Source organism: Pholcus phalangioides, unplaced genomic scaffold (assembly GCF_987345545.1).
Source record: "Pholcus phalangioides strain wild (caught in Gottingen) unplaced genomic scaffold, Ppha-v1.0 ptg000002l_1, whole genome shotgun sequence".
Taxonomy (NCBI): domain Eukaryota; kingdom Metazoa; phylum Arthropoda; class Arachnida; order Araneae; family Pholcidae; genus Pholcus; species Pholcus phalangioides.
The window spans coordinates 1,998,540-2,025,680 of NW_028301595.1; the positions used below are offsets into that span (position 1 = coordinate 1,998,540).

General features: G+C 36.3%; 1 protein-coding gene across 2 annotated transcripts in view; it reads right to left on the minus strand.

Moving 5' to 3' along the window:
* The window catches only part of LOC149089052 (guanylate cyclase 32E-like), a 270,710-nt gene that overhangs the window by 50,033 nt on the left and 193,536 nt on the right, over window positions 1–27,141 (minus strand). For both annotated transcript variants that reach the window (XM_089236936.1, XM_089236943.1), the window contains one exon: window positions 10,102–10,259. In XM_089236936.1, coding sequence (XP_089093062.1) covers window positions 10,102–10,259 — 158 coding nt within the window. The remainder of the gene's footprint in view (window positions 1–10,101; window positions 10,260–27,141) is intronic.

Below are 27,141 nucleotides of genomic sequence, written 5' to 3' on the forward strand. Positions count from 1 at the left end.
TTGTGTAATTATCAAAATGTAAAAAAGACCCTGTGTGCCCCAAACCTCAATTACAAAGTTGCTGCTCTGTCTCTCCTTGTGACAACTAAAAAAAAATCCACGTTTCTAAATGCAATATTCACTGAGATATTCAAATTAAAAAAAATGGAGGATAGTTGGGAAAAAAACAGCATTAAATGGGAGTAAAACGGTTTATCCGTATTTTTAACGCTGTTTTTTCCCCAACTTTCCTCCAATTTCTGAATTCGAATATCTCAGTGAATATTGCAATTAGAAACGTGGAATTTTTTTGTTAATTTAATTATTTATTTCTATTTAAATATCTCGTAATTTCCCACGGGATGTAGCAGTTCCAATTTGATGAGAGAGTCGTCCAGCACTTCGTTTCTTCACTCCAACCTGTTGTCAGCGTCACCTTAACGCATGGGCCCACCGGGGGGCCTCAAGAGTGATAGTGATAGGAACCGAGAGACACCCAGGCTCTGTCACACTCAGTGATATAGGGCCTCAAGAGTGAAGGGGCCTCATAAAAATGAGATCTGATTAGAATTTACTAGAATTTACCAGGTAGGGACTCAGAAAAACCACATGGCCCGGGGGCCCATGATGCTCTTAAGATGGCTCTGCCCGTTGTTGATATCCTGTTTCTGCCGAGACAATCCGCACGTTCGTTGCGAGCCGTGACCTCAACATCCAGAAGCAGGGACCCCTGGACTGGAATCTTTAGGCCCCAGGCCAGACTTTCTCGAGGGCCACTCCATAGTGGATCTATAGTATCTGTCACAATGAGGCTAACTCAATCAAGAATGACTAGCACCCTTTCGAACCAGGTTTTCAAAACTTTTACCTTCATGCCCTCGTGCAAACCCTCCTGACTTTTTCCCTCGCCGCTTTCGACGAAACCAATATCACTGCCTCCCAACAAGCTCCTAAGTGACCTCCCTGGTCCAGTGTATGTCAAAGCACATAGGTGAGAATCTTGAAGAAAATCTTGTTATTGTTAACAGCAGCAAATCCCTGTCGTTTATAGGAAGCAGCTGCTATAGAGGAATGAATTTTCAAATGGCTCTGCCAAACAAGACAGACACGCACAGTTCATCCATGTCACCAAGATACAAAAAAGAAAGCTCCTTTTTCAAGAACTCTTGACGAAGCGTATACGAGTGTGCATCAAATCTGTTTGCAACCAGGAATAATAATAATAATAAACCATGATACTGCCATTAAAAGAGAGAGACAGTAACGTTTGAGTGAGAAAGGCGTATCCTGTCAACACCCTGAAGACATAACAGCAAAAATGCCTTGAGCGATCTTTAATTTTTTTTTCCGTCTTCCAGACAACTTTGAAATAATACAGAATAAATAAATTTAGAAATTATGAGGTATTTTTCATGATACAAAGGACTATATTTTTGGATTTTTGGTGGTGTTGTACTGTAGGAGAGGTTAAATGTTCTTTAATCAATCATTTTGAGCACCGCACACGTGCTTTTATTTACATTAGGAAACCGAAGTCAGAAGGAACATAGAATCAGTGCGCTCTTAACGCATGGGCGAAGCCCGTGCCTCAAGAGAAGAGGGGCCAAACAAAAATGAGATCTGGTTGAAATTACCAGTTGGTGGGCCTCTGAAAAATCACTTGCTCCGGAGGCCAATGATGCTCTTAAGACGGCCCTGCATAGAATAGGATAGTATCGACGTAGCGCCATCTATCGATTAAATTTACCTGAAGTTGAAAAAGTGGTGGTGGTGGGGGGGGGGGGAGAGTCACCGATAAAATTTTCGTCAAAAGGGGGGAAACGCTTCAAAAATGGTGGGGGGACTGCTGTTGTAATTTCTTAATAAACTTGTACCTTGTGTTGGAATATGAGTAAGCTAGATGGCGCTAATAAAATTCGAATCATTTACAAAAGGAGCTTTTCGTTATTTTACGGCGCTTGAGATCTTAAAAATGTAATTGTTTTTGAATTTAAGAAAATGTTTATATACATATGTTACCGTAAATGTGATAAATCGGTTAATATACATGATAACCGGTTATTATGCATACCTTGTCAATACAAGATTCATCGAAAGACTGGTTATTTGTGAAGATGAAGATTGCAAGGAAGAAAATTCAATAAATCAAATTCACGATTAATTCATAATTCAAATTTTCTTCCTTGAATTTTTCTCCTGAATTTTCCTTCCTTAATTATTCTTGAATTATTATTTCCTGAATTATTTCCTGAATTTATTCTTCCTGAATTATTCCCTGAATTTATTCTTCCTGAATTTTCTGTCTAGGGCGTTCACCCGGAAAGTGAAAGGACGTGGGTTCGATTCCCCACAGGGGCAGTTGAATTTTCTTTCTTTCCAAAATATATCTGCGCAACAGCCAGTTGTTAAAACCTTCGTATGGTAGCGGAGAGTGACGTCATCCTTGTACTTAGGTATTATGCATAGTCGGCGGTGAAAGTGAAAATTTTTTTAGTACTTATCAACGACGCTTGGTTACTGTGCATAGCCACCGGTAAAAGTAATAAATTTAGGGAAATTTATCAAACTTACCAAACACTCGGCGATTATGAATAATAGCCGGTTATTATGTATAATAACCAGATTTATCACCGTAACATATACAGCAGAACACCACACACCACGGGCATTATACAACTAAATTCATATCTTGTATAACATAAAATAAATTTGTACCTTCTGTCTAAATATCAGTGAACTAGATGGCGCTGATAAAATTCTCGTCATTTCGAAGAAAAGCTTTTCGTTATTTTACAGAGCTTGAGACGTTAAAAACACCATTATCTCTGCATTCAAGAAATGTTTATATTTATATATATATTGTACATACATACTTTGCTTCTTAAAATAAATATTATCTTTTACTCTGTACCGAGTATTTTAATTAAAATTTTATATCTCCCAGAAAACTCATCAAAGCAAACAAAACACCCCCATAAGATAAGAGCCGTTGTTTCGACATGAGGCCGCACAGCAAACACAAACAAAGAACAAAGCATTTACATTCCGGTGAACTCATTTCCACGGATAAGACCAGAACTTCGGCATAGCAATCAGTAATGGTCTTCAATCGAACAAATCTGTTACAACATCTACGGGGAAAGCAGACCGAATACCACGGACAAAAGAGAGAGAGAGAGAGTGAGAGATGGATTAATTATTGAATCGAGTTTGAGGTTCACCTAGGAATTCATTCGTGCGTCCGAATCGATATCGAGCAAAAACCAGAAGTTTAATCGAAATAGAATCCAATTGGTTCTTAGGTTCATGCGGAATGTTTTTTTCGTCCCTTATTTGGATAAATAGCCCACCCCACGACAAAATCGAATATTCATGAGGCGAAATCCAATTTTAAGAAAAGACTCTTCAAATTACAGATAACACAAGAGACAAAGTTCATTCCTCCAACATCAAAAGTTCTAATGTTAGTCTTGAGATTGAAATAGAATGTTTTTTATTTGTGAGTTGTCAAAAGATAAAGGTTCGTTCGAGAAAGAACGAAGGTTCATCTCCATTTGATTTGCTTCCAAAAATATTGATCGGGACGATTTATGACACTTTTTCTCTCTTTATTTCTGACAAAAATATAAGAATTTATTCTTCCGTGGATGTAGTTTATATTTCTGTGAAAGATAATGGTTTCGAAAGATAAGCAAAATAAGCACTTTCTGTCAAGAAAATATCGAATACATGATCGTAAGTTTACAGACATGCATGCAAAGATAAGGAATCCCGCCACTGCCCAGGGCCATCTTAAGAGTATCATGGGGCTCCCGAGGAGTAATTTTTCTGGGTCCTCCAGGTGACTTACTAACCGAAATGGCGCCCCAGTTCATATTCCGAAGAATTTCTAACCGATAGGTCACCGCCGCGGTAAAAAAGAGTATGACAGGGGCAGGAAGAGTCAAGAAGATGTGAATAATTGGGTGTGCACGAAATTACATCTGGGATCTGGCACTACTGGAAAGGGGGAAAAAGTACGTGACATACTGCATATAAAAACTACATCGAGAAAAGATGCAATTGTGTACCTGCGGAAGAAATAGAAAATAAGCGGCTAGGGGAAGAGTTCACATGCAGGTCCGTTGCATTTCAAATAACTAACAATACCCTATTTCATGAAAATTTATGTGACTAAACAATCCCCTTACAAACCATATGAATACGCAAACGGCTAGGGGAAGCGTTCCTCCAGGTGACTAGAAATGCCTGTCTACCAATTCTTAAACTTTTAAAAATTTTATACAGATTGTATTTACAAGAGGCCATCCTGTACTTGATCCCCACGGGCCAGCATTGCCAGGGACTTCACAAAACAAATAAAACCCAAAAGGACTATGGAGCGACAAATCTACTCTTTTTTTGTCAGTTCAACGGAAGAATATGCGTTTGATAAAGCTTCTTGAAATACTAGGTTGACTCATCCGCCATCTTTGACTATAAGGAATGCCGGCGGGGGTTGCCACTGCTATGGCCAATCACTGTTCTCCTCACGCCTTTTGTTTGAGATTTTCGAAACATCACTTTCGGAGTGGTCAGGCCTTTTCGTTGCTCACAGAAAGACGTCGACTCCTTTATAGGCACCTTAGGTTTGAGCAATCTCCTTTGCACCGGTGAGCATGGAATGAAAAAAAGATGTATCATATTCAGTAGGGTTTTTTTTTTTCATTGGTGCAAATGTGAGCCGATTCCTCCGTTAAAAAATCTCGCCACAGAGAGCAACAGGCACAGATATTCAATCGTTACACTTCACTTCTGAAATATAGATGGCAGCATTGAAAAATTACGCACTCAGACTGTTAGGTACTTGCACTTCCAGCACAACTCTCTAGGTAATAAATTGCCCATGGCGATAGACCTGAATTGTGCTCGGTTTGGAAGAAAGAGATTTCTACCGATTTTTGGTTGATGGAAAATGTGCTGCATCGAGAAATAGAATTTACAAAATATTTGGGTTTGTCGTTGGCAAAAAAAAGAGTTTCTCTCGACCGGATAATGCGGTCTCGCCCATTGAAGGGTGAAAACCACCAACCAGTTTGAATTAAAGAATTATAACACTAATAGTTTTGTTAGTGTTTGACATGTGGCAACAGGGGTTTGAGCACAATGCGTTTTCCTCTCATGTGTATTGTATAATATACTGTAGAATATTATTGACACACTAGTATTCCTGCTCTGCATCCAAAAACATCACACACCGTAGTGGGTGGTTTTCGGCAAAATATGTTATTGCCCGTAAGTTCGAACTGTGTACTGATATTCGGCACACAAAAAATAATTGATGAAATCCTACCGTAAACAAACAAAAACCAACATAATAACTGATATTATAGCACATAACATTTATTCCGGCATCCTGTCATATGTTGTTCAATTTCATGCTGCACACCGGTTTAGAAACAAAAATCTATTTCATTTAACAAATTATAACAATTAGTTTGTTTTTATTTGATAGGTGATACCAGGGGTTGTGAAATTATTATTATTATCTTGCTGTGTGTCACAAATATCTGCATGAAAACTTAGTAACCAGAGCATAAAACGTATACCAATATATAACATCAAAATGAAAAAATATATATGCCATCCACCCTATAGTATTCAGTTTCTTGCTGTACGTCAATTTGAAACCAACAACCAATTTTATTTGAATGACGACAAGCAGTTTCGTTTGTATTTGATAGGTGGCAGCACGAGACCCAGTTTGAACAATGTTTCTCGCATGATAAAATATAACACAGGTTCGAAAATTTTATTTCGATTTTTTTTCCGCCGGTTCGAAAATTATTTTTCACGTTTATGTTAGTGAACAAAATTGTTCACTTGATTTTACCGGTCCGCAAACAGAAAAGAAATTGAGGAACACAGTTTTAAAAGAATGGCGGTTAATCTCAGCTAGAAACATCGGGTACCGGATACTTTTGTTTATACATAGAAAATGCAGCTGAAAAAGAAAATACAGTAAAAGGCCGTTCAAACAAGAATCTTGGTATTACGAGTTATTCGCAAGTGATTATCAAAGAGCCAATGCTAAAGATACAAAAAATATTGGCTTATATAACGAGTAATTTATGAATGAAAATCAGAACAGATTCGCTATAACGATCATTTGATCATTCTTGTCGCATCACTTGTCATTTTATGTACACAAGGGCTAAGTAGACCGGGCTAAGATCACTATTACGTCACAAAATCGTCACACCCGATCGTGACTTCGGAACTCCGGGCCACGATGTAATGCGCGTGCGCAACATAGTTATTGGCGCGCGTATTTTTCCGGCGACTGTTGGTTGGCGCCAATATATTTCCTGCAACGTTTAATGATAGATATACCTAATTTCAAGTGGGATTGGAATATGCCAGTCGGTGTTATGGTTAGAGTATGGGATATGTGTAAGAAATGTTGGGGGTTCGAATCCATCAGAAAACCACTGGATTTTTTTTTAATAGTGTTACCCGCGGTCGGTTTTTGGAACATCCAGTTTCAACTTGTTTTGCCATATTTCCGGTTGTGGTGAGAACAGAGATGGTATTTTCAGTCCGGGGGCAGGGGCCTCCTTTAACGGCCAGAGGAGCGGAGTGACGTCTGAGCCCGAACGAAGTTCAGCCTACAGGGGCATTTACTAATAAAGTAGTCGGAAGCATTTTTGTTTTGCGTTGTGATATTATATTATATATCATTATTATTATGATAATTATGTTATATTATATTACTATAAAATTTTAAAACTTTGTAATATTATCGCGAGCAGTCATGACGAAATAAAAGCGATATGGTTAATGAATCCTGGTGTTTGGCAACCAGCCGTAGCTCCGAATCGGTAATGTTCGGCTCTTCGGCTATTACGTCACGAGATAGGTTCGGAGTTAGAATTTCCCTCGATCTTTTATGGACTACTTACTGACGTCACAAGCAGACTGCGGAGGCCTTCTATCTCTAGGAGGTGCTGGGCTACCGCGCCCCGCTATAACCTGAACGTAAATTCTCGAAAAACATGTTTTTCTTTCCCTTTCTGCAAGAATCGTACATAAGAGGGACCGGGCACACAAGAGAGTGGCATTTTTTAAATATCTCTTCACCCTATTCATAGGTGCTTATGAACGGACCATGCCAGTACCTCCCCATAAATAAGAAGATCGCATGTTGTATCTTATCTTATTATAGGAGGTGGAAAAGCACTTTTTTTAATGACAAGACAAAACTACATAATAAATAAACAAAAATACATAAAAAATGGACGTACATATACACGCACTCTGTGACCCTCAAGGGACTACTTGTCCTTCCAGAAGGTCGAATAATTTGTAATACTAAATTTTTATTTTTCAAGAAACCTTCTTTATTTTTCTATTATCATAAACAATAAACAGTAATAATTTATGCTCGTGTGCACGCACAATGATTGGATTTTTAAAACGTCACGAAAATATGTTGAAAAAAATTTCAAATTAAATCAATAATTATATCTTGTTATAATAATAATTATTACATTAATTATTATATCTTCGAATTTTGATTAGTGTTCATGCAAATTGTTGAAAATATAGATATTTATGATAGAAACCTCTATGCACAAAACACATGTATTGTAAAAGTTAGAAAAAATATTTTTCAATGTAAATATTTCTATTGTATTAGTGTTTCAAATACAATGCTCTTCGCAAAATCAAAAATATTACAATTCAATCTTTTATTAGTATGATTAGCAGTTTGGTATTTCTTTAATATTTTTGGAGCAGTGTAACTAAAACTTTTTTTGTGTGAATAGAGTTGTATTTGTTTTTGGCACTTGATATTCCATACTTAATCTATTTGAAGATCTGTTTCGGTTCTTTACTAGCCATTCTTCATTTGCTATAACAAATTTCATTATTCTGTATATATAGTTTTGTCTTATGGATAATGCATGGCACTCAGTTTTGTTTTGGTTAGAGGGATTAGTTTTTATTGTGAATCTGATTTTATTATATATATAGGTGTATTATCTAATTTATTTATGTTAGTATAGTATGCACCTCCCCGAGCACAGATTCCATAAGTTACAATTGAGTATATTCATGCATAAAATATATCTTTGAAAATATTTTCATCTATTGCGTTCTTAAGTCTATATAATACCGCTGCAAAAGTTCGAATTCTTTTAGTTATTTTTCCCCAATGCAAATTCCATTTTATGTCGTCTTTTATTATTATGCCCAGATAGTTGTAGTCGAAAACTCTGTTTATTTCTTGGCAGTTACAGTATGATATGCTATGACTAAGGGAATGGTTATGAATTTTTATATGTATATTATATATCAAAATTATTTATGTTTTTTGTCTTTAAGCAAATATATTTAGTTTTTTGAATATTTATCTGCATTTTGTTTTTACTTAACCAACTATTTATTTTGAAAAGGCATTCTTCTACTTTTTAAAATAAATTTTCCATTTCCATCTCTTCTACATACAGTACTGTATCATCGGCAAAAGATATTGAGTTCCCATTCAGTTCTAGTCTACAAAATTCGTTTATATATGTATGAGGAAAATTACAGGTCCAAGAAGAACACAACTAAAGAATTTTATTCTGTAGTTGTGTTGGTTGGTTGGGAAGGTGGGGCACGATTTCTGGTTTTGTTATCTTTATTTCCTTTGAAGAAAACCCTCCTTTTCCCCTTCTTTTTTCTTGGAATCTTCCAAAACTGAACTGGACGCAGGGCAAACAGGTCTTAAACACTTTCTCTGCCTCAAGTAATGTTGGATATTTTTATAGTTCAACGAATACTCAAGTTGCGGAAACTGCTGCATTCCACACAGTGCGAAATTTTGTTATACCATCAATATTGTGATGCATAAGCAGTTAACTCTAGATCAAGGGTGCCCAACCATTTGGAGAGTCAGGCTACTTTATTGGTTTGAAAACATGTCGTGGGACACTTGAGTGCCCTGCAAATGTTCTGTGAACTTTCTTCTTCTTTCTTTCAAACCGAGCACAACTCAGGTCTATCGCTATCTATAAGCAATTTACTACCTAGTGAATTGTGCCGGAAGTGTAAGTGTGTGTACGTAACAGTCTGAGTGCGTATCTAGTGTTATGCCTTTATAGTGCTGCAATCTATACTTCAGAAGCGATGTCCTGTGGACTGCGTAAGTGATCTGAAATTGTGCCGTGAGCCATTTAAGCGATCTGCAATTGTGCCGCGAGTTATTTAAGCGATCTGCAATTGTGCCGCGAGCTATTTAAGCGATCTGCAATTGTGTCGCGAGCTATTCAAGTGATCTGCAATTGTGCCGCGAGCTATTTAAGTGATCTGGCAGTGTGCCGCGGACCAGCCAATTGAAATGAGAAATTTCCCCAGGTCATTTAAGTGATCTTAAAACGTGCCGCGTGTCACTTAAAAGACCTTTGAATGTGCCGCGGATAGCTTAATTGAAATGAGAACGTGCCGCGGGTCATTTGAGTTATCTGAGAATGTGCCGCTGACCATTGAAGCGATGTGGTACTCCGCCGAATCACTGTCACTTAAGTGATCTGGAATTTCCGCTTATAGTTCATTTTTACAAAATTTTGTTTGAGATTGCGGGCAACATCAGATGACTCCGGAGGCCACATTTGGCCTGCGTGCCAAATTTGAAGCATGTGAGCTTTAGATGCATATTTGAGCAAAAGTAGTACAAAATAAAATAAAAAAAAAAGGAATTTATATTTATCCAGTTTGTTTTATTCCCCATTTATATGTTTCTACAGTGCAAAAAAACCATAATTCGTTTATAACGAGAATTCCGTTATAACGACAATTTCCCATCTAATCGTGAACTGTCACTATAACGGACATTCACTGTAATATTTCGCCACGTTGTGGATAGTTCCTTTCTCCTGTCCTTCACTATTTCCTAAGAATGAATCGGGACACAAGGTCTAACAAAGATCAATCCTGATCCGCAGTTGAAGACTTAATACTGTCCAGGATTTTTTCAATCAATCATCTAAAAGCTCAAAATGTCATGTACCACGACATCCATTCACTAACAAGTTCCCAAACAATAGAATGTCGTTATAAAAAAAAAGAAGTGTGAATGAATGCATACTGTGTACGTACCGGAAGATCCTCGATTTCCTCGTGAGCAAAGAATCCGACTGGTTGAGGACTCTTCTCAGAAGACGAAGTGGCGTATTCCGGTGTCTGCAACGCCAACAGAGTGTAGTTTCCTTCCGCGTCACCGTTCGCGTCCACCATCACGCTGAATCCCAGAACACCTACATCATGAAACAACACGTGAAATTGGTTATTATAGATTTCCTTAAAAGAAATGGAACCAGAATGAAATATTGGTACACATTTGAGTCGAAATTATAAAATCCTATAGAGTTGAGCTTCACCGCATACATGACATATTTGCAAAGTAAACATATTTACAGGAAACGACAGTTACAATCGAATCCCGTTTTAACGAATACCGTTACAGCGAAAATCTCGTTTTAACGAACACTTTTTCTAATACCTCAAATAAGTTTACATAGGAACAATGCAAACAACCTGAAATTCTTTTATAACGAAGTGATTTCTCCGGCCTCTTGAGTTCGTTATAACGGGATTCGACTGTATTTATCAAGGTGTTTCATACCTTTTAGCATGGTGAAAAACTATGCTCTGATAGAAATATCATTAAAAATACTATTCAACCATTGATTTATTTCAATTTTTTTACACATGCTCTTGATTGTATGCACTATCCTATGCTGGTGTAAAGTTTAATGCACCTTCAATACTGAGTTTTCCTTGTAAGTTTAAAAAAAAGCATTAAAAACAGCTTGTGCACATGATTAAAGAAGCAAAAGGTTATAAATTAAAAATTTTTGAAATTTAAGTTGAAAAATTAATTTTAAATGAGAATGTGTCAATGAAATCTTAAACTTTTGCTTCATTTCATGAACTGAACCGTTTCCTTTATATATTTTCAATGAATTTTTATCCAAATGCATTGATGTGAGGGTATTTATTTTATCTCATGCGTGTTTTACTGCATTTTTTTTTTAATTTACGAAAACTAAGTATCCAAGATAAGTAAAACTTTATACCAGCATAAGATAGCGCATAAAAAAATTCGATTTTACACAGCTCTTTTATACAAGCTCAAGTACTCGATAGGGAAAGATTTTTTTGAAAGATGTCTTTTACGCGTGTGTTTTGTCAATTACAACTTATGGTTTGTGTGCGTCGGGTGAAGCATACCATTGTAACATCATGCAACTAAGTAACATATATAACAAGGTAAGAAATATGCTAACACGGGCCTATACTGGAAACGATGGAAAAATTAACTGTCACACACTAGACATCACACCGAATATTTACCGAACGATAAACTTTGCGACGAAAAATAAAAATTGGGAGAAAAATTCAGAGAAGAACAAATAGAACAGCAGCGAGATTGAAACATGATTTTGAAATGACGAAAACAAAAAAACTTCTCTTTCCAAAGGTTTTTCTCATTTACTGCTCCTAAATTTATGAATTCATTTCAGTCAAAAAAACCAACTACTAATAATACTAACCACCCACTCTCTCACACACACACACATGAAATTTACATGTATGCAAAAGCATTCAAAATTATGATGACATGTTCTGAAACTGTTCGTGAAAAAAGCTAGATAAATATAAAATTAACAATTTTTTTTACATATTACTGCTTAAAACTATATATTTTTATATGTATTAATGTTTCACCCAGAGCATACTCGCATCATCTTGTTTAAATTTCACTAAATATGGATTGTCATTTTACATTGAACTGTTATACATTATGTCTTAAATTTCTTGTTTTTTTCTATAATTATATACAGTCAAACCTCGTTAGTGCGTCATCCGGTTAACACGTCACTCCGCTTACCGAGTCGCTTTTTGGAAGTCCCAATTGTCCTCAGGTAGGAACTAGCACAGCTATGGCTTACTCCGTTTAACGAGTCACTCCGCTTACTAAGTCATATTTTTGCTCTCCCGAGAGGGATTCATTAACGAGGTTTGATTGTATATACTGTATACTAGGCGGCTCACAATGGCGGTGAAAAAATTTAATACAATGCCTTTTTTGCTTCCTGGAAGGACTTAGTGTCCCTTGGGGCCACACAGTGTATATTCGTTATATGTGTGTATGTCTTTTTTTTTCTTTTGTACTCCTTTTCGTGTGTTATTGTCCAGTATTTGTGCAATGTTGTATTTTTGTGTATTTGTTTACAATAAAAAAAATAACAATCAAGAACACGTGTGAAAAATTTGAAATAAAAATCAATGGTTAAATATCACTTTTAATGATATTTAATGATATTTCTATTAGAGCACAGTGTTTCACCATGTTAAAGGTATCAACTCCTCTTAATACAAATACGAGGGCTACACAACAGGCAAATTGCCCAACGAGGTGGCTGAAAAAAAAAGATTCTGATAAAAAATATGGATGACAAATGTAACCAAAACACCACAACCCAATATAAAAGAATATATCACGAAAGAAGGAACTGATAAGCCACGGGTGCAAATGCCGCCTCCGGCCCACAGGCCAAATGCCGCCCGCCAAGGGGTTTCATCCAGCCCGCTAAATTTTTCGGTAGAAAAGTATCAATGCACTCAACTCGATAAGTGCCTAGCACGACCTTATTTCATTCATAAAAATACGGGAAATTTGGCATCGATAAGGGACATCGCCAATTACAGTCGGAAAAGTTGGCAAAAACAAGTAACGTAGTCAAAGTCAAGTAAAGTTTCCAATTAAAAGAAAAAAAAGTGTCACAGGCAAGTAAAGTTTCCAATTAAAAGAAAAAAAAGTGTCACAGGCAAGTAAAGTTGCCAATGACAGCGAAAAAAAAAAATTTCAAAAGCAAATAAAATTGCCAACTATCCCTTTAATTGGAGGAAAATTACCAATAACGGAAAATAGAGGGCCACTGCAAGAGTCGCAACGGGTAAAAATGTAATTCACCGAAATAAAAAGCGTAGATGTTAGACAAATATGGGAGGTAAATATTTATGTTTGGCTATAGCAAACTATGATAAAGTCTTAACTACCGTAATATAATTTATAAGTCATGAAAATAATCTTGATTTTTGACTTGAAAAATTCAACCAAACCTAAATAACAGGAAAAACGTGAGATTTTATAAAAAAAAGAAGTTGGGGCAGCAAAAAATATTACGGGAACATCTCTCGTAAAGTACGGGTCACATGGTTATTCTTTATATATGCTACTGCCAAAGCCCCAAGTTGGTCACTTCGCAAAGTGGCCAGCCCAGTTGGCCCAGCCAATGTCCGAAATTCTGGCTTTGGCCGTATCCTATATGTTTTTAACACAACACGTAAAACATACAATCGAACTGAGAAAAACACAAAACAATAAAACTCCACAAAAAGTAACATTACGATGGCAGACACTCTGTGACCCCAAGGGACTGATAGTCCTTCCAGGTTGGTCAATATAAGTTAAGTGAAAGAGTTAATTGAATTATGCAACAGCCTTGTTACAGTACTAATCGGTTAATATTTTATAAAGTCATATATGATTTTAATCTGAACAAAGAAAATATGGTTGTTTTTAAGCAATCATTTTGTCATTGACTGATCAATATGTCTACCTAAGTAGGGAAACCAAGACAGAGAAGACGAGAGCTCAAGTGCTCGGTACTTCGCACCTACTAGCAACGGCAAAAGAAAATATACATATATACAGTCAAACCTCGTTAATGAGTCACTCTTGGGAGAGCAAAAATAGGACTTAGTAAGCGGAGTGACTCGTTAAACGGAGTAAGCCATAGCTGTGCCAATTCCTACCTGAGGACAATTGGGACTTCCAAAAAGTGACCCGGTAAGCGAAGTGACGTGTTAATCGGATGACGCACAAATGAGGTTTGACTGTATAGGCCTATATATGTAGATCCAAACATAAAATCACTTAGTGGACGAACACAGAATTCACGCACAGTATGTATTCACATGTATTTTTAAAATTGATTACAGGAATGGTTATATTATATTGATGATTTTAGAATAAATTATTTTAATTTTATTGTTTTATGATCCTTTATTGTTGTAGTATGGATTCTAAACTATTGTTTATTGAGAATATATTGTGATTGGATCTTACGTTATTATTTGTATGATTATAGTTGCATGGTATTGGTTCATTATTTTAGGGGCAGTATATCTATAACTCTTTTGGAATAGCGTTTTATATTTGTTTTCGGCACTTGATATAAGTTATTCAATCTAGATGAGGTCCTATTTGGTTTCGTTTCTAACCATTTATTGTTTAAGAATGAGAATTTTATTAATCTATAAATATAGTTGTGTCTTATAGTTAGTTTGTGACATTCTGTTATGTAATTGATTGCTGTAATGTTTGTTATTTGGGATCTTATTTTATTATATATACTCTAGTTTTTGTATATTTGTTTGATAAGCACCTCCCCAAGCAGTGGTTCCGTATGTTACTATTGAGTATATCCAAGCATAAAACTAATCTTGTAGAACGTTACTATCAATTGCGATTTTTAATCTATATTAAATGGTGGCATATGTTCTTAATTTCTTTATTATTTTTTCGCATTGCGAGTTCCATTTTAAGTCGTCTTGTATTATTATTCCTAGGTTGTTGAACTCTATCAATTTCATGGCAATTACATTGTGAAATATTTTGACACGGGTAGTGATCATGGATTTTGATTTTTATGTTAGTTAAATTATTTATATTTCTTGTTTTTAAGCAAATATATTTGGTTTTTTGTATATTTAATTTAGGTTCATTTTTCTTCAGCCAGGTGTTGATTTTGTGTAGGCCCTCTTCCACTTTTTTTAGTAAATTTGCAATTTCGGTATCTTCGACATACAGTATTGTGTCATCTGCAAACGAGATTAATTTATCATTTATATTTAATTTAAATATGTCATTTATGTAAATAAGAAATAATATCGGATCAAGGACAGATCCCTGGAGGACACCTTTTTTAACTTCTGGGAATGTACTGATTTCTTTATCTATTTTAACTGCCTGTTTTCTATTAAAATAATATGTTTTAAACCAGTTTAATGTATTACCTCTTATATAAGCTGATGACAATTTATCTGTTAGTATCCTTAGATCCACATAGTCAAAAGCTCTTTTTAAATCGAGAAAAACTGTTATTGAATGTCTATTATGGTTAAATCCGGTATTTAAATAATTAATAAGTTGTAAAATGGCTATTTCTGTACTTTTATTTTTTTTAAACCTATATATTGGTTAGGTGCTAGAAAGTTCTGATAACTTAAGAAACTTGTGAGCTTCCATACACTTTTCAATTACTTTTTAAAAAATGGGAAGGATTGATATGGGCCTGTAGTTTAATAAGTTACCTGTCTCTCCTGTTTTATAAATGGGATGTATTATGGCATATTTTAACTCACTATAAAAGAATCTATTAAGTATTGATGAGTTGATTAGGTTTTTTAGTATATATCCATGTGATAATGTGCGATTATTTTCAACACTTTAGGGGTTATTTGATCGTATCCCACTTGCTTTGTTAATCTTTAATTTTGCTATAATCTCATCAATCCCACTTTCATTAATTTCGAAAAAATACATCGAGTTGTTAGAATTAGTTATTGTTTGCTCTTCCTCACAATCGCAGTCTGTCTTGTTGTGGCAACAGCGTCCACCACTGGATGACGCTGTGAAAGAGCGCGCCTGCGCGATGGAGGAACTGGAATTGCATTGCGTTTGCCGCTCAAACCAGACAGTCAAGCGGTCCGCTCATATCGACGTAATACGTTCTTGTAGATTCTGTTGCGTTAGTTGTATTATAAATGTTTAATTATGTTTGAATTGTGAAGGAAGTGTTGACTCATACCTTCTACAATGTCGATTAATGTACATGCATCATCATCACTAAGATATTGACATTCAGATTCTTTTGATCGTTAGGGTTGCTATAGCTAATTATAAACGACCATAAAAATAATACTCCAACGCGGCTGTGACCCCCGAATCACAGTGATTGATATAGGGATCGATATATAAGGGCCGGCTAAAGCCAGATGAATGTTCAAATTTCGGACATTGGCTAAGTCAACTGGGCAGTAACATATACAAGGTTTGGCCCGCGAGTGGCAGAAATACTGCATATCTGGCTCGCGGATTAAAGAACCTGCTTCAAGCAGCGGTTTTTGAAATTTCCTCTGATTCGCGTTATTTTTCTACCACAGTGAAAATCACTAGATCTTCTGGCGCCATCTGTTTTCAAAAAGAATATGTTTTTCAGATCTAGTGCAGCTCATAAAAGCCGCCCCTCCCCAAAAAAACGGGAATGACAACAATAAAAAAAGGAAGAGGAAAAACTCTATCGTTTTCTGTTATTTGTGTTGTACGCATAATCCTATACTACCTCGAAGGAAAAGGGAAAAACAATCTCTTCCTTATCCTTCAGAGACTTCGCAAAAAAACTGACTCCGCCCGTTGGCAGTTGATCGACAGGTTAGACGGGAGATGGAAAACATTTTACCGAGGATATACTAAAACTACTACTTACGACCACCACTGTGGGGTTTGAACCCGGGTCATCGCGATACCCGGGAAAGATTTGTGCACAGCTAGCTGGGCTCGTCATTGCCGAAATGAGGGTTTTAAGAACCCGAGAAATTTCGTGGTTGCCGAAATGAAGAGCTATAAGTTGGACGAGATGTCTCGTCATTGCCGTTGTAAGGGTTAATCGAATGTGTATGATTATTTAATTATTTAAATAAATCAATATAATTGTGAATTAAATAAAAATTTTGCTTCGTATCTGATTCGTTAAATTTAGTGATGATTAATGATCAAGGAGTGATTGAATGAGCAACGAGTTATTTCGAATATTCGGAAAAATTCGTTAAATCAGAGTTCATTATATCCGGGTCAGATTCTGGTTCACAAGTAACAGTCATCTAAATCATACACGTGCAACCCACGGTCCGCGGACGAAATGTAATGCGACAACCCCCTTATATCCCCTCTTGGGACAGTGTGGGGCATGTTCTGGTTCATGTGGCCCTCAGAGTTATCTGATGTGGCCCGTGATGGATAACGAAACTACTCAAGTGGCCCACGAAAGATTATCAAATGACTTAAGTGACCCCGTGACACATTTTTATAATAATTCAGTGGCTCGCGGCGCATTTCCCAGATAATTCAAGTTGCAAAGGCGCAAATTCGGATCACTTAAGCGACCCCAAGCACATTTTCAAATCACTTGAGTTACCTGCAGCACACCTCCAGTACACTAAAGTGGCACGTGGTACAATTACAGATCACTCGAACGGCCCGCGGCACGCTTCGAAGTCACTTGAGTAGCTCGCAGCACACTTATAGATCACCCGCGGCAGATTTACAGTTCACTTAAGCGGCCCACTGAAATTTTATAGATGCAAATTTAGAGATCACTCAAGCTGCCCTCTTTACAGATCACCCAAGTAATTCGTTGCAGATTACCAGATGAGAAGGAATTTGGACGAGGCACATGTGTATGGTTTAGTAGTAGTAGTAGATGACTCAAGTGACTCGTTGCACATTTCTATCACTCAAGTGACCCACGAGTCGCCTGAGTGACTCGCGCCACATCTCCGATTCACCTGAGTGGCTCGAGGCACATTTCCAGATAACTCACGTGGCCCGCGACACGTTTCCAACCAATGAAGTGGCGCTCCCCAAAAACTTGAGCACTTTTGATCTAAATCATAGTTTCCCAACCTGTTTTATCCCATCGCTCCGCAACGCAATCTAACCCATAGGGGGCCATTCAAGTATTACGTGAGCATCGATTGGGGGAAGGGGCGTTTCCGACTTGCTGACTTTTGATGACAAGGGGGGGGGGAAGGGGTTTGGATGATGCTTACGTCATCAACCACCCTTAATGAAAATATGAAATATTCTTAATGGTATCTTATTCGGTGCTTCAAAAACGAAGGAAAAAATCTTTCGATAGTTATTGGGCACCTGAACTAACATTCTCTCTATCAAAAAGTCCCCAACAGAGCCACTTTACTGATCTCTAAATGTTTCACGGATCCTTCAAGTGCTCTGGAAATGTTTTCGGGCCGCTTAAGTGCTCTGGAACTGTGCTACGCATCACTCAAGTGATCCGTAATTATGCCACGGATCAGTTAAGTAATCTGGGAATGTTCCGTGGGTAACTTGAGTGATGTAGAACCGCACTGGGGGGCCACTTAAGTGCTCTAAAACTGCGTCACACGTCACTCAAGGGATCTCTGAAGGTGCCACGGATCGTTGAAGTGTTCTGGAACTGTGTCGCGGGTTACTTAACTGATATTTGAATGTGAAAGTGATCTTTGAGGCCTACTTCAGTGATCTGAAAATGTGCCCCGGACCACTTAAATGCTCTGGAATTGTGCCACGGGTCATTTAAGCGATTTGTAAATGCGCCGCTCAGTTCATTTTTACAAAATTAGGTTTGAGAGGGGCAAGTCTCATCAGATAACGTTCAGGGCCACATGTGGTCTGCGGGTCCAGGGTCTACCATATATGACTTAATTAAAAAGGGTGGGTCGCAATAAATTTCCTAATGAGAAATTTTGAGTTCTTACCCTTCAAAAAGCATTGAAATTAACAGAAATTGATTATAATAACATATAAAGACATTTTCTTTCGAAATTTAAATTTGTTTTTCAGTTTTTGCATTACAAAAAATATTTTTTTCTTCGGGGGGGGGGGGTGCACCCGCGTACGTTTCTGATCCCACCAATATGCGTTAGGAGGTAGAGGGCAGTGTTGACGAAATTTCGCTGACGGGGGAGGGGAGGGGTCAGAGTTTTGCTGACTTTTGCTTACAAGGGGGGGGGGGGTCAAAAATGGCTAAACATTTACTGACGTAATACTTGAATGGCCCCTAGGATCCTATGTTATACCCGTAGCTTCTACCGCCCCCCTGAACTTTCCATCGCCCCCAAGGGGGCTTTAACGCCCACGTTGGGAATCACTGATCTAAATCATAAATCTTATCACCGGATCCGATTTATCATATTTACCAATTTGAAATGGCAATTATGCATATTAACCGGCAAAGGTGTGATGAATTTATACGATTTATCACGTTTTCATCAAAGACGCTAGGGCATTATGCATAATCGCCAGTAAAAGTGATAAATTTAGGGAAATTTAACAAACTTACCGACATTGCCGGTGATTTTGCGTTATAACCGGATTTATCGCATTTACCGTAACATATATGTACATATGATTTTATTTCTCACGTGTTTATTAAATATATATAAATTGATGTTATATTACAGTGTGTGAATATAAATTATTTACAGGAACTTGCCTAATAAATTTATAGTAAGAAGAATGTAATATTCTGAAAAAGTAAAATGCAAAAAATTGACTTTTCGAAACGAATTAGGATTTTACACGGATGTGAAAACGCGATCTGACAACATTAATCGAATTCTGGAACAAGCTTTTAAAATTAATACGGAGTATGCATTTTCACGCCGTTTTCATGTGATTTTTTGGAAATGATCACAAAGTGAGAAGTTTGCACTTTATACAATCTGACAATAAACACGAAAAATATTTTAATATTATCAAGCGAAGAAATAAATTGACAATATTTTAAAAAGAGCGCCGATACTAATAGATGCTGTTAAGTGATATGATATATCCAGAATTTTGTTGCATTTTTAGCTTCGGGGCTATCAAAACCGGTTGTGTATAATTTTAGTTGCATTAAGTTTTTAAATTAATTTTTCTAAATTTTATGTAATAGTATATAGAAGACAAATTGCATTGAAAAGCGACGCGCGATTCACTTCGTAGAAATATGTTTTTTTAAACAGCTGATTGTAAAATTTTTTGAAAAATGACTGATTTCTTTGCAACGTTTTAGCAACAGCAGTTTTCTAAACAATTATTTAGTAACAGTTAATTATTATTCAATGCTTTGGAGAACAGTAAATAAAAACCCTTTGGTATCAATAGACTTTTAAGCAAAGCAAAAGCATCATCAGATTATTAATCAATGTTTAGAGCAGCAGTTTTGTAAACAATAATTTAATCACGATAGATTTCAAACAATGCTCCAGAACAGCAATTTCCTAAACTGTTAACATTAAAACAGTAAAATTTTTACCAATGATTAAGAACAATGGTTTTTTGAAAATCTTTTTACAACAGTGGCATTTCCAGCAATGGTGGAAATACCAGTTCTTCAATACAACGGTAACATTGTTGTAACGATAATATTTCCAATATGCTTTAGCAGCAACAACTTTTCAAACGATGCTTTAGCAACAATAATGCTTTTGAAATAGAATTTTTCCACACAATTCTTCAGTAATAATAGCTTTTTAAACAATGCTTTACCGATGATAGCTTTCGGTAACAATGGTATTTCCAGTAATGCTTTAACAACGGTAGTTTTCTACACAATTTCCAGCAACGAAGCTTTCCACACAATGCTTTAGAAGTAATAGCTTTCTAAACAATGCTTCAGTAACAATAGCATTTCCAATAACGCTTTAGCAATAGTATTTTTCAAGCAATGCTTCGGCAACAATACCATTTCCAAGAATACTTTAGCAATAATATTCTTTCCAGATAATGCAATAATATCTTTTAAAACAATGCTTTGGCGATAAAAGATATCCAAACAAATCTTTGACAATAATAGTTATCCATACAATGCTTTGACAATAATAGCTATCCAAACAATGCTTTGACAATATATTTCAACATTGTACAATAATATCTTTTCAAACAATGCTACAGCAACAATTGCCTTTCAAACAATGCTTCAGCAACAATTGCCTTTCAAACAATGCTTTAGCAACAATAGCATTTCCAATAGAAATAGTTGTTTTCTACACAATCTTCAACAATAATAGCTTTCAAACAATGCTTAAACAACAGTAAATTTTTAGAATACTTTGGGAATAGGAAATATTATACATGGGCACGCAGTCCTGGACACGATTAAAAAATTAATAAGAAATCAACCAATGGTCATAAAAAGATGCGGTGTGCGCTAAAATACATTTCAGATGCATTTCATGGCTTAGAGTTTGTTTTTGATAAATTTAAAAAAGGTTCAAATTTCACTCACACGGAGTGCTGTAAAACGAAACACTCGAAACAATACATTTTAAATGCAACACACAAGTAGTGTATAATTAATGTTTAGAGTAATTTACGTTACATAAAACTATCACTTTTCAATATGAGCACCCTTTTTAGCTCGGGCTGCATCTACACGGATGAAAGAGTGCTCATGTTGAAATATGGTAGCTTTACGCAACGCTAATTGTCATAAACATTAATCATACACTGTTTGTGTTGCATTTTATGTTCCATGTCAATTATTTCGTTTTACAGCGCCACCTGTGAGAGAAAATTGAAATTTTTAAAATTTATCAAAAAAATAAACACTTAAGACATTTAGAGAAACTCTTAAGACATTTTAGTGCAAACCACATCTTTTTTCACGCGAGGGAAGATGTGGACTGGCCACAGCGATACCAAAATCTCACCCGAGGCACTAAGCCAAGAAGAGTAGACGTGGACCTGGCCTGGCCACGGTAAACAACAAAGGGTAGGGCTCGCTACAGCTACATGGACCCGAAACAATTTTTTTTGCCATTTTTAAAATTCTTTTCTTTAATTGCTTTAAACGAGTTATGGATATTTCAAATGTCAACTAACTTTTTAAAACGGGCATCTTCAACCCGTTGCTCTCTGAAGCACCCAGAGTGCTCGATGCTTGTGTCTGATTTCGTGCTCGCGAACACCTTGTACAAATTGCATTCAAAAGGATTGAAATCATCCCGATTTCATGTATTCGCACGTTAAATTTGCCAAGAGGGTGCTCTTCTTTTGATGATGGGTGCAGTTAGTGCTCGTGAATGGAAAAAGGTTGTCTTAAAACGACCTCTGTCTTAAAACGACTGCTGCAATCGATCATTCGAAAAAAATTTCAGCGTTATAATTCGACAGTATTTTCCCGGAAAGAAAAAGAAATCAAATACCTGATCGGCAAAATTTCGAGAATGGAACGTGCAGATACAGCCGGACAAAATAACAAGCGCCAGCTTTATCTAGGCGCGATAAAAGAAGTTGCCAAAATTGATAGATTGGTCAAGCGACGGACATTGCAATGCATCATTGGTTTCCGATAAATGTCCAGTATTCGGAATAATAATAATTGGTCATAACGATCGATATAAATACCTTTTTATTTATCTCTATCTCGGAAGGATTTTCGTTAACGAACACAATCAGTTCCTTGTTAAAAACTATGATGAAAAAAAAACAAAAAAAACCACGAAATTCTCAATTTTTTTTTAAAATTTAAAAAGAAACTCGAAAAAATATTTTTTTAACGAAATTTTTTTTTATCTACTTTTATTTTATTTGTTAAAAGGAATGAATGGAAATCACTTCAATATTTCTCTCTTTTTTTTTTTTGAAAAAATCTTCTAATCTCGTAAAAAGAGGGGGAAAAAGATCTTTATTTTTCTAAGAAATGATCGTAAGTTTGGATTTCTTTTGAACTTTTAACTTTAAATTGTCTATATTTTTTGAAGAGGAAACAATATATTTCGTTACAAGAGACAATTTCGATTCTAACTTAAGAGATTTTATTTTCTTGAATAGATACTAAAAGTAATTGATGGGAAGATGAGAGAGAAAAATTCTTCTTTTTTTTTCCTAGCTTTGTGTGAGGTACACTAAATTTTATGTTTTAAGGTTGTGTGTTTTCTATTTATGCAGTTATGATTGTTATCTAATAGGTAATAACGTATAGAAATCATAATTTTTTTTTGTATTCTAAGTTTGAGGAAATTCCCAGTAAAATCGTATTTATCTTCGGGGAAAACTCATTTTTATCTTAGGAAAAGGGTTTTTTTTTTGTATGGTATTTTTTGTTTCTATAATCTAATCAAATTTTTCGACAAAGCTCATTACTATAAAATAAGGGTTTTTTCAGTGTCCCATAAATTCGTAAGCAGCTTAAAATTCATAAAAATTCCAAAGAATAGGTATATTTGAATATGGTTTTCAAAAAAGTTGTGCTCACGAAGAAAGATATTTTTTTTTGGTTAAAATAAAGTAGTTAGTTCAGGTTTTTTTAACCAATCTATGTTGATCTGTTTATCCAAAAATTGTGACTACAGTTTAAAACATGTCGGTGAATACGGCCCTTAACAGGTGGGCTGCGTAGGGGAATTGCGTAGCGATGAATTTTTCTTCCGATGAATTGCGTGGCTGTGGATCTTATTTTTGGTGAATTTCGTCGCCGTGAATTTTCTTTTCTTTGCATTGTGTTGCTGTGAATAGTTTGTCGATGAGTTTTCCTTTCGGTGAACTGCGCAGCTGCAAATTGTTTGTTGGTGAATTTTTCCCGCATTTTCCTTTCTTTGAATTGAATGGCGGTGAATTCTTCCATCGGTAAATTTTTCCAGCTTCGAACTTTTCTTTCGGTGAATTTTTCCAGCTTCGAATTTTTCTTTCGGTGAATTGCGTAGTGATGAACTTTTCTTTCGGTGAATTGCGTGGTGGTGAATTTTTCTTTTTGTGAGTTGTTTGTCAATGAATTTTTCCAGCGATGAATTTTACTTTCGTCTAATTTTCGGTTCCCAGGACGAGTCACCAGTAGCTTACGGTCCTGAGCCCAGGCCACCAGGGGAGACTAGCAGGAGACCCCAAATTATCGCGAAGGCTCACGGTTAATTATTTAAGAAACTGACAGAAATTATTTCTTCTATGAACTCAATGAACTCATGAAATTTTCATTAATTCTGGAATTTCTAATTCCAGAAATAGTGAAATTTTACAATTGATGAAATAAATAATTTCGAAACTAGAGAAGCTTTTCCGAAGGTAATGTCATTCTTCGCCATCCATATGAAGGTTTTCAACAGCTGGCTGATGCGAAGATGGATTTAGGAAAGAGGGGAAATTCAACTGCCCTGGTGGGGAATCGAACCCACGACCTTATGGATATCGGATAGTGACGTCATCCTCGGATAAGTCGACACCTGGTGGCAAGTGTCAGCAATCGTAAGCTTTGGCCTGAGTTAGGTCCGACCGACCGTGTACGGTCCCGTTCAGTGCAAACGAGCTCTGAGGAAAGATTGAAATTCGTTGCCTTTGTAGTCTAGTTCGCTCACCCGGAGAGGAAACGTGAGTTCAATACCCCAGAAGGGCCGTTGAATTTTCATTCTTTCCTAAATCCATCTTCGCATCAGCCAGCTGTTGAAAACCTTCGTAGAGAAGCTTTACATTATTTGGAGCTCCGCTATTTGATGCGGGGATCCAGCTCAGGCTTTGTTTGCCCCCCCCCCCCCCCGTTAAGACGCCGAGGACTAATTTCACTAGAGAACGAAACATTTTGTTATTCGGAAACATTTAAAAGGAATTTTCGAATTAAAAATAGGGTAATGGGTCGCGTGTTGATTTCGGGTCGCTGCTTAAAAAACTCTGCTATACTCTGTTAACACATGGACTGATTACACGGACGAAAATTCATGTCTGTTCCTTACGGGCACATATTTTCTTCTTTGTAATCATCTCCAAAAAAAAAAAAAATAACCAGTCTTTCGAGGAATCATGTATTAAAGTGGAGAGGACATTTCTACATACATGTCGCCACCTGGTGGCCTATGTCATTCACGAGATATTAGTTGATTGATGCCGCCGTCCATGTACAGAACCTTTCAACACATATACAGGGTCGGCAAAAAAGTCCGTAGAAAGTTTAAAAAATAAAAACCGGTAAAATAACCGAAATAAAAAACGGTTTGTAGGGTTAGCATCTCTAGGTCACGGGAATTTTTTCAAGACAAGGAGGAAAAACAGCCGATAGGTGGCACTGACGTACACAAGTCAAAGGAAAGATAACGAACAGAATGCCTCCAAATCATTTATTACAGCAGTATGTGTTTCACATGTTCACCACCAGAGGGGATAACACATTGCAGGCGAGTCACAAATCCAGCAGAGTGCAGCAGGTCCGGATGTATACATCACACCTCTCGGCGAATGGCATCTTTCATTTCCGACAGATAGGATGGACCGGATCGATACACCCGGGATTTCAAATATCCCCACAGCGCCACCTATCGGCTGTTTTTTGAGGGGGTTTTTTTCCTGTCAAAAAGTTCCCGTGACCTAGCGATGCTAACCCCGCAAACCGTTTTTTATTTCAGTAATTTTTACGGACTTTTCGCACACCCAGTATATAAGCCCTAAGGGAGAAATATTTTGAATTTTCATGTTATGTAAGTATCATGTTGAAGGTCTGCTTGCTCTCTGCGGGGAGAGAGAAAGAACAACAATTCCATTATTGATGGAAAAGGATTCCGGAATGGAGGAAAAACAATTCTAAAATTAATGAAAAATACTTGAAAATCAGAGAAATTGTTCTACAATTAGTGATATAAATTCCAAAACTAGTGGAAGCTTTCAATAAATTTGAGCCTCCCGTTTAATTCGGGGGGAACCTAGGCTCAGGCCCCGTTGGCCCCATCTGTTATCACGCCTAGGACTAGTTTCATTAATTTCGAAAAAAAAAAATAAACATATTTTTTATTGGAAATATTTAATAAGAATTTTAAAATTATAAAAAGACTAATGGGTCACTTGTTAATTTTGAGTCGCGGCTCCAAAGCCTCTGCTACACACTGTTAGTCTGAGGAAAAAAGAAGAATCGTTGTTTTTCAAAACGAATATTAGATACTACTTGAAAATGTCTCTTCTAATCTCAATTTTCAAATTTAAAAAAGAAATGGATTTTTTTTCAAAAAAATGCAAAAGTTCGAAACATCATTTGCTGAAATTAATTCGCACATTTTTTTATCCACAAACGAAAAAAAAAAAACGCCTTTTGATATTTTTCTTGCCAAGAATATTTTCAATTTACTCTCAAAAGCAAAATTTTTCTTGTATTTTTTGCACTTTTTAACATCAAAGAAGAGTTAAAAAAAACTTTTTTTCTTTTTCATGTCAAAAGAAATTTTACAAAAAGGTTCATGTTCTTCCTGTTTTTCATCCCGAAAATGTTTCCGATTCCATCTTCTAATACATCTCTCGTATTTGAAATTGGAGAATTATTTTTGAATTCAAGTTAAAGCGGATGAATGTGTGCCAGGATTTTTTTCCTTTTGATATATGTTACAGTATTTATCGAAATATCCTATGTTTTATTGAAGTATTTCATTGTTTCATTTATTCAGTTGCCAAAGTGCAGAATATTGTAATTTTTTTTGCGTTGGTTTTATGTGGTTTTTCGACTTGGAAGTGCAAATATTGAGCTCGGTCTACCATTATCAAAAGGGAAAAAATATTCACTAGTTAAAAAAAACGAAAACCACTGATTTTATAGTTTCGAAGATAAAAAATAGCAAAACGGAATCCGGAAAATTCACAGCCTCGGAAATCACCAAACGGAAAAATTCACCTTCACGATGATAATAAAATAAAAATTCACCGAAAGAAAAATTTACCACATGCAACTGACCGATAAAAGAATTTACCGTGACGCAATTCATAAAAGAAAAATTCACGAAACAAGGAGTTTTTCTTTCGGTGAATTTTCCTCGCGATGATCTGCGTGGCGGGCAGCAAATGAACCACGTAGTGGTGAATTTTCTGTCGATGAAATGTGTGGTGGTGAATTTTCCGTAGCGAATTGTGTGTGGTGAAATGTCCGTCGATGAACTGCTTGGCGGAGTATTTTTCGTCGATTGAATATGTGGTGGTATTTCCGGCATTTTGAATTATTGGCAGTGAATTTTTCCGTCGATGAACTGCATGGTGATGAATTGCTGGCAGTGAGTTTTCCTTCGAAGAAATGTGTGGTGATAAATTTTCAAGTAGTGAATTGTTGACTGTGAAAAAAAAAATTCTGTCGATGAACTTCATGGTGATGAATTGTTGGCGTGAATTTTCCGTCGATGAACAGTGCGGCGGTGAATTTTCAAGTAGTGAATTGTTGGCAGTAAATTTTCTGTCGAAGAAATGTATGATGGTGATATAGTGCATTTGATGCCGATGAACTGCGTGGCGATGAATTATTGGCGGTGCATTTTCCGTAAAAACACATACGCACACAATACTAT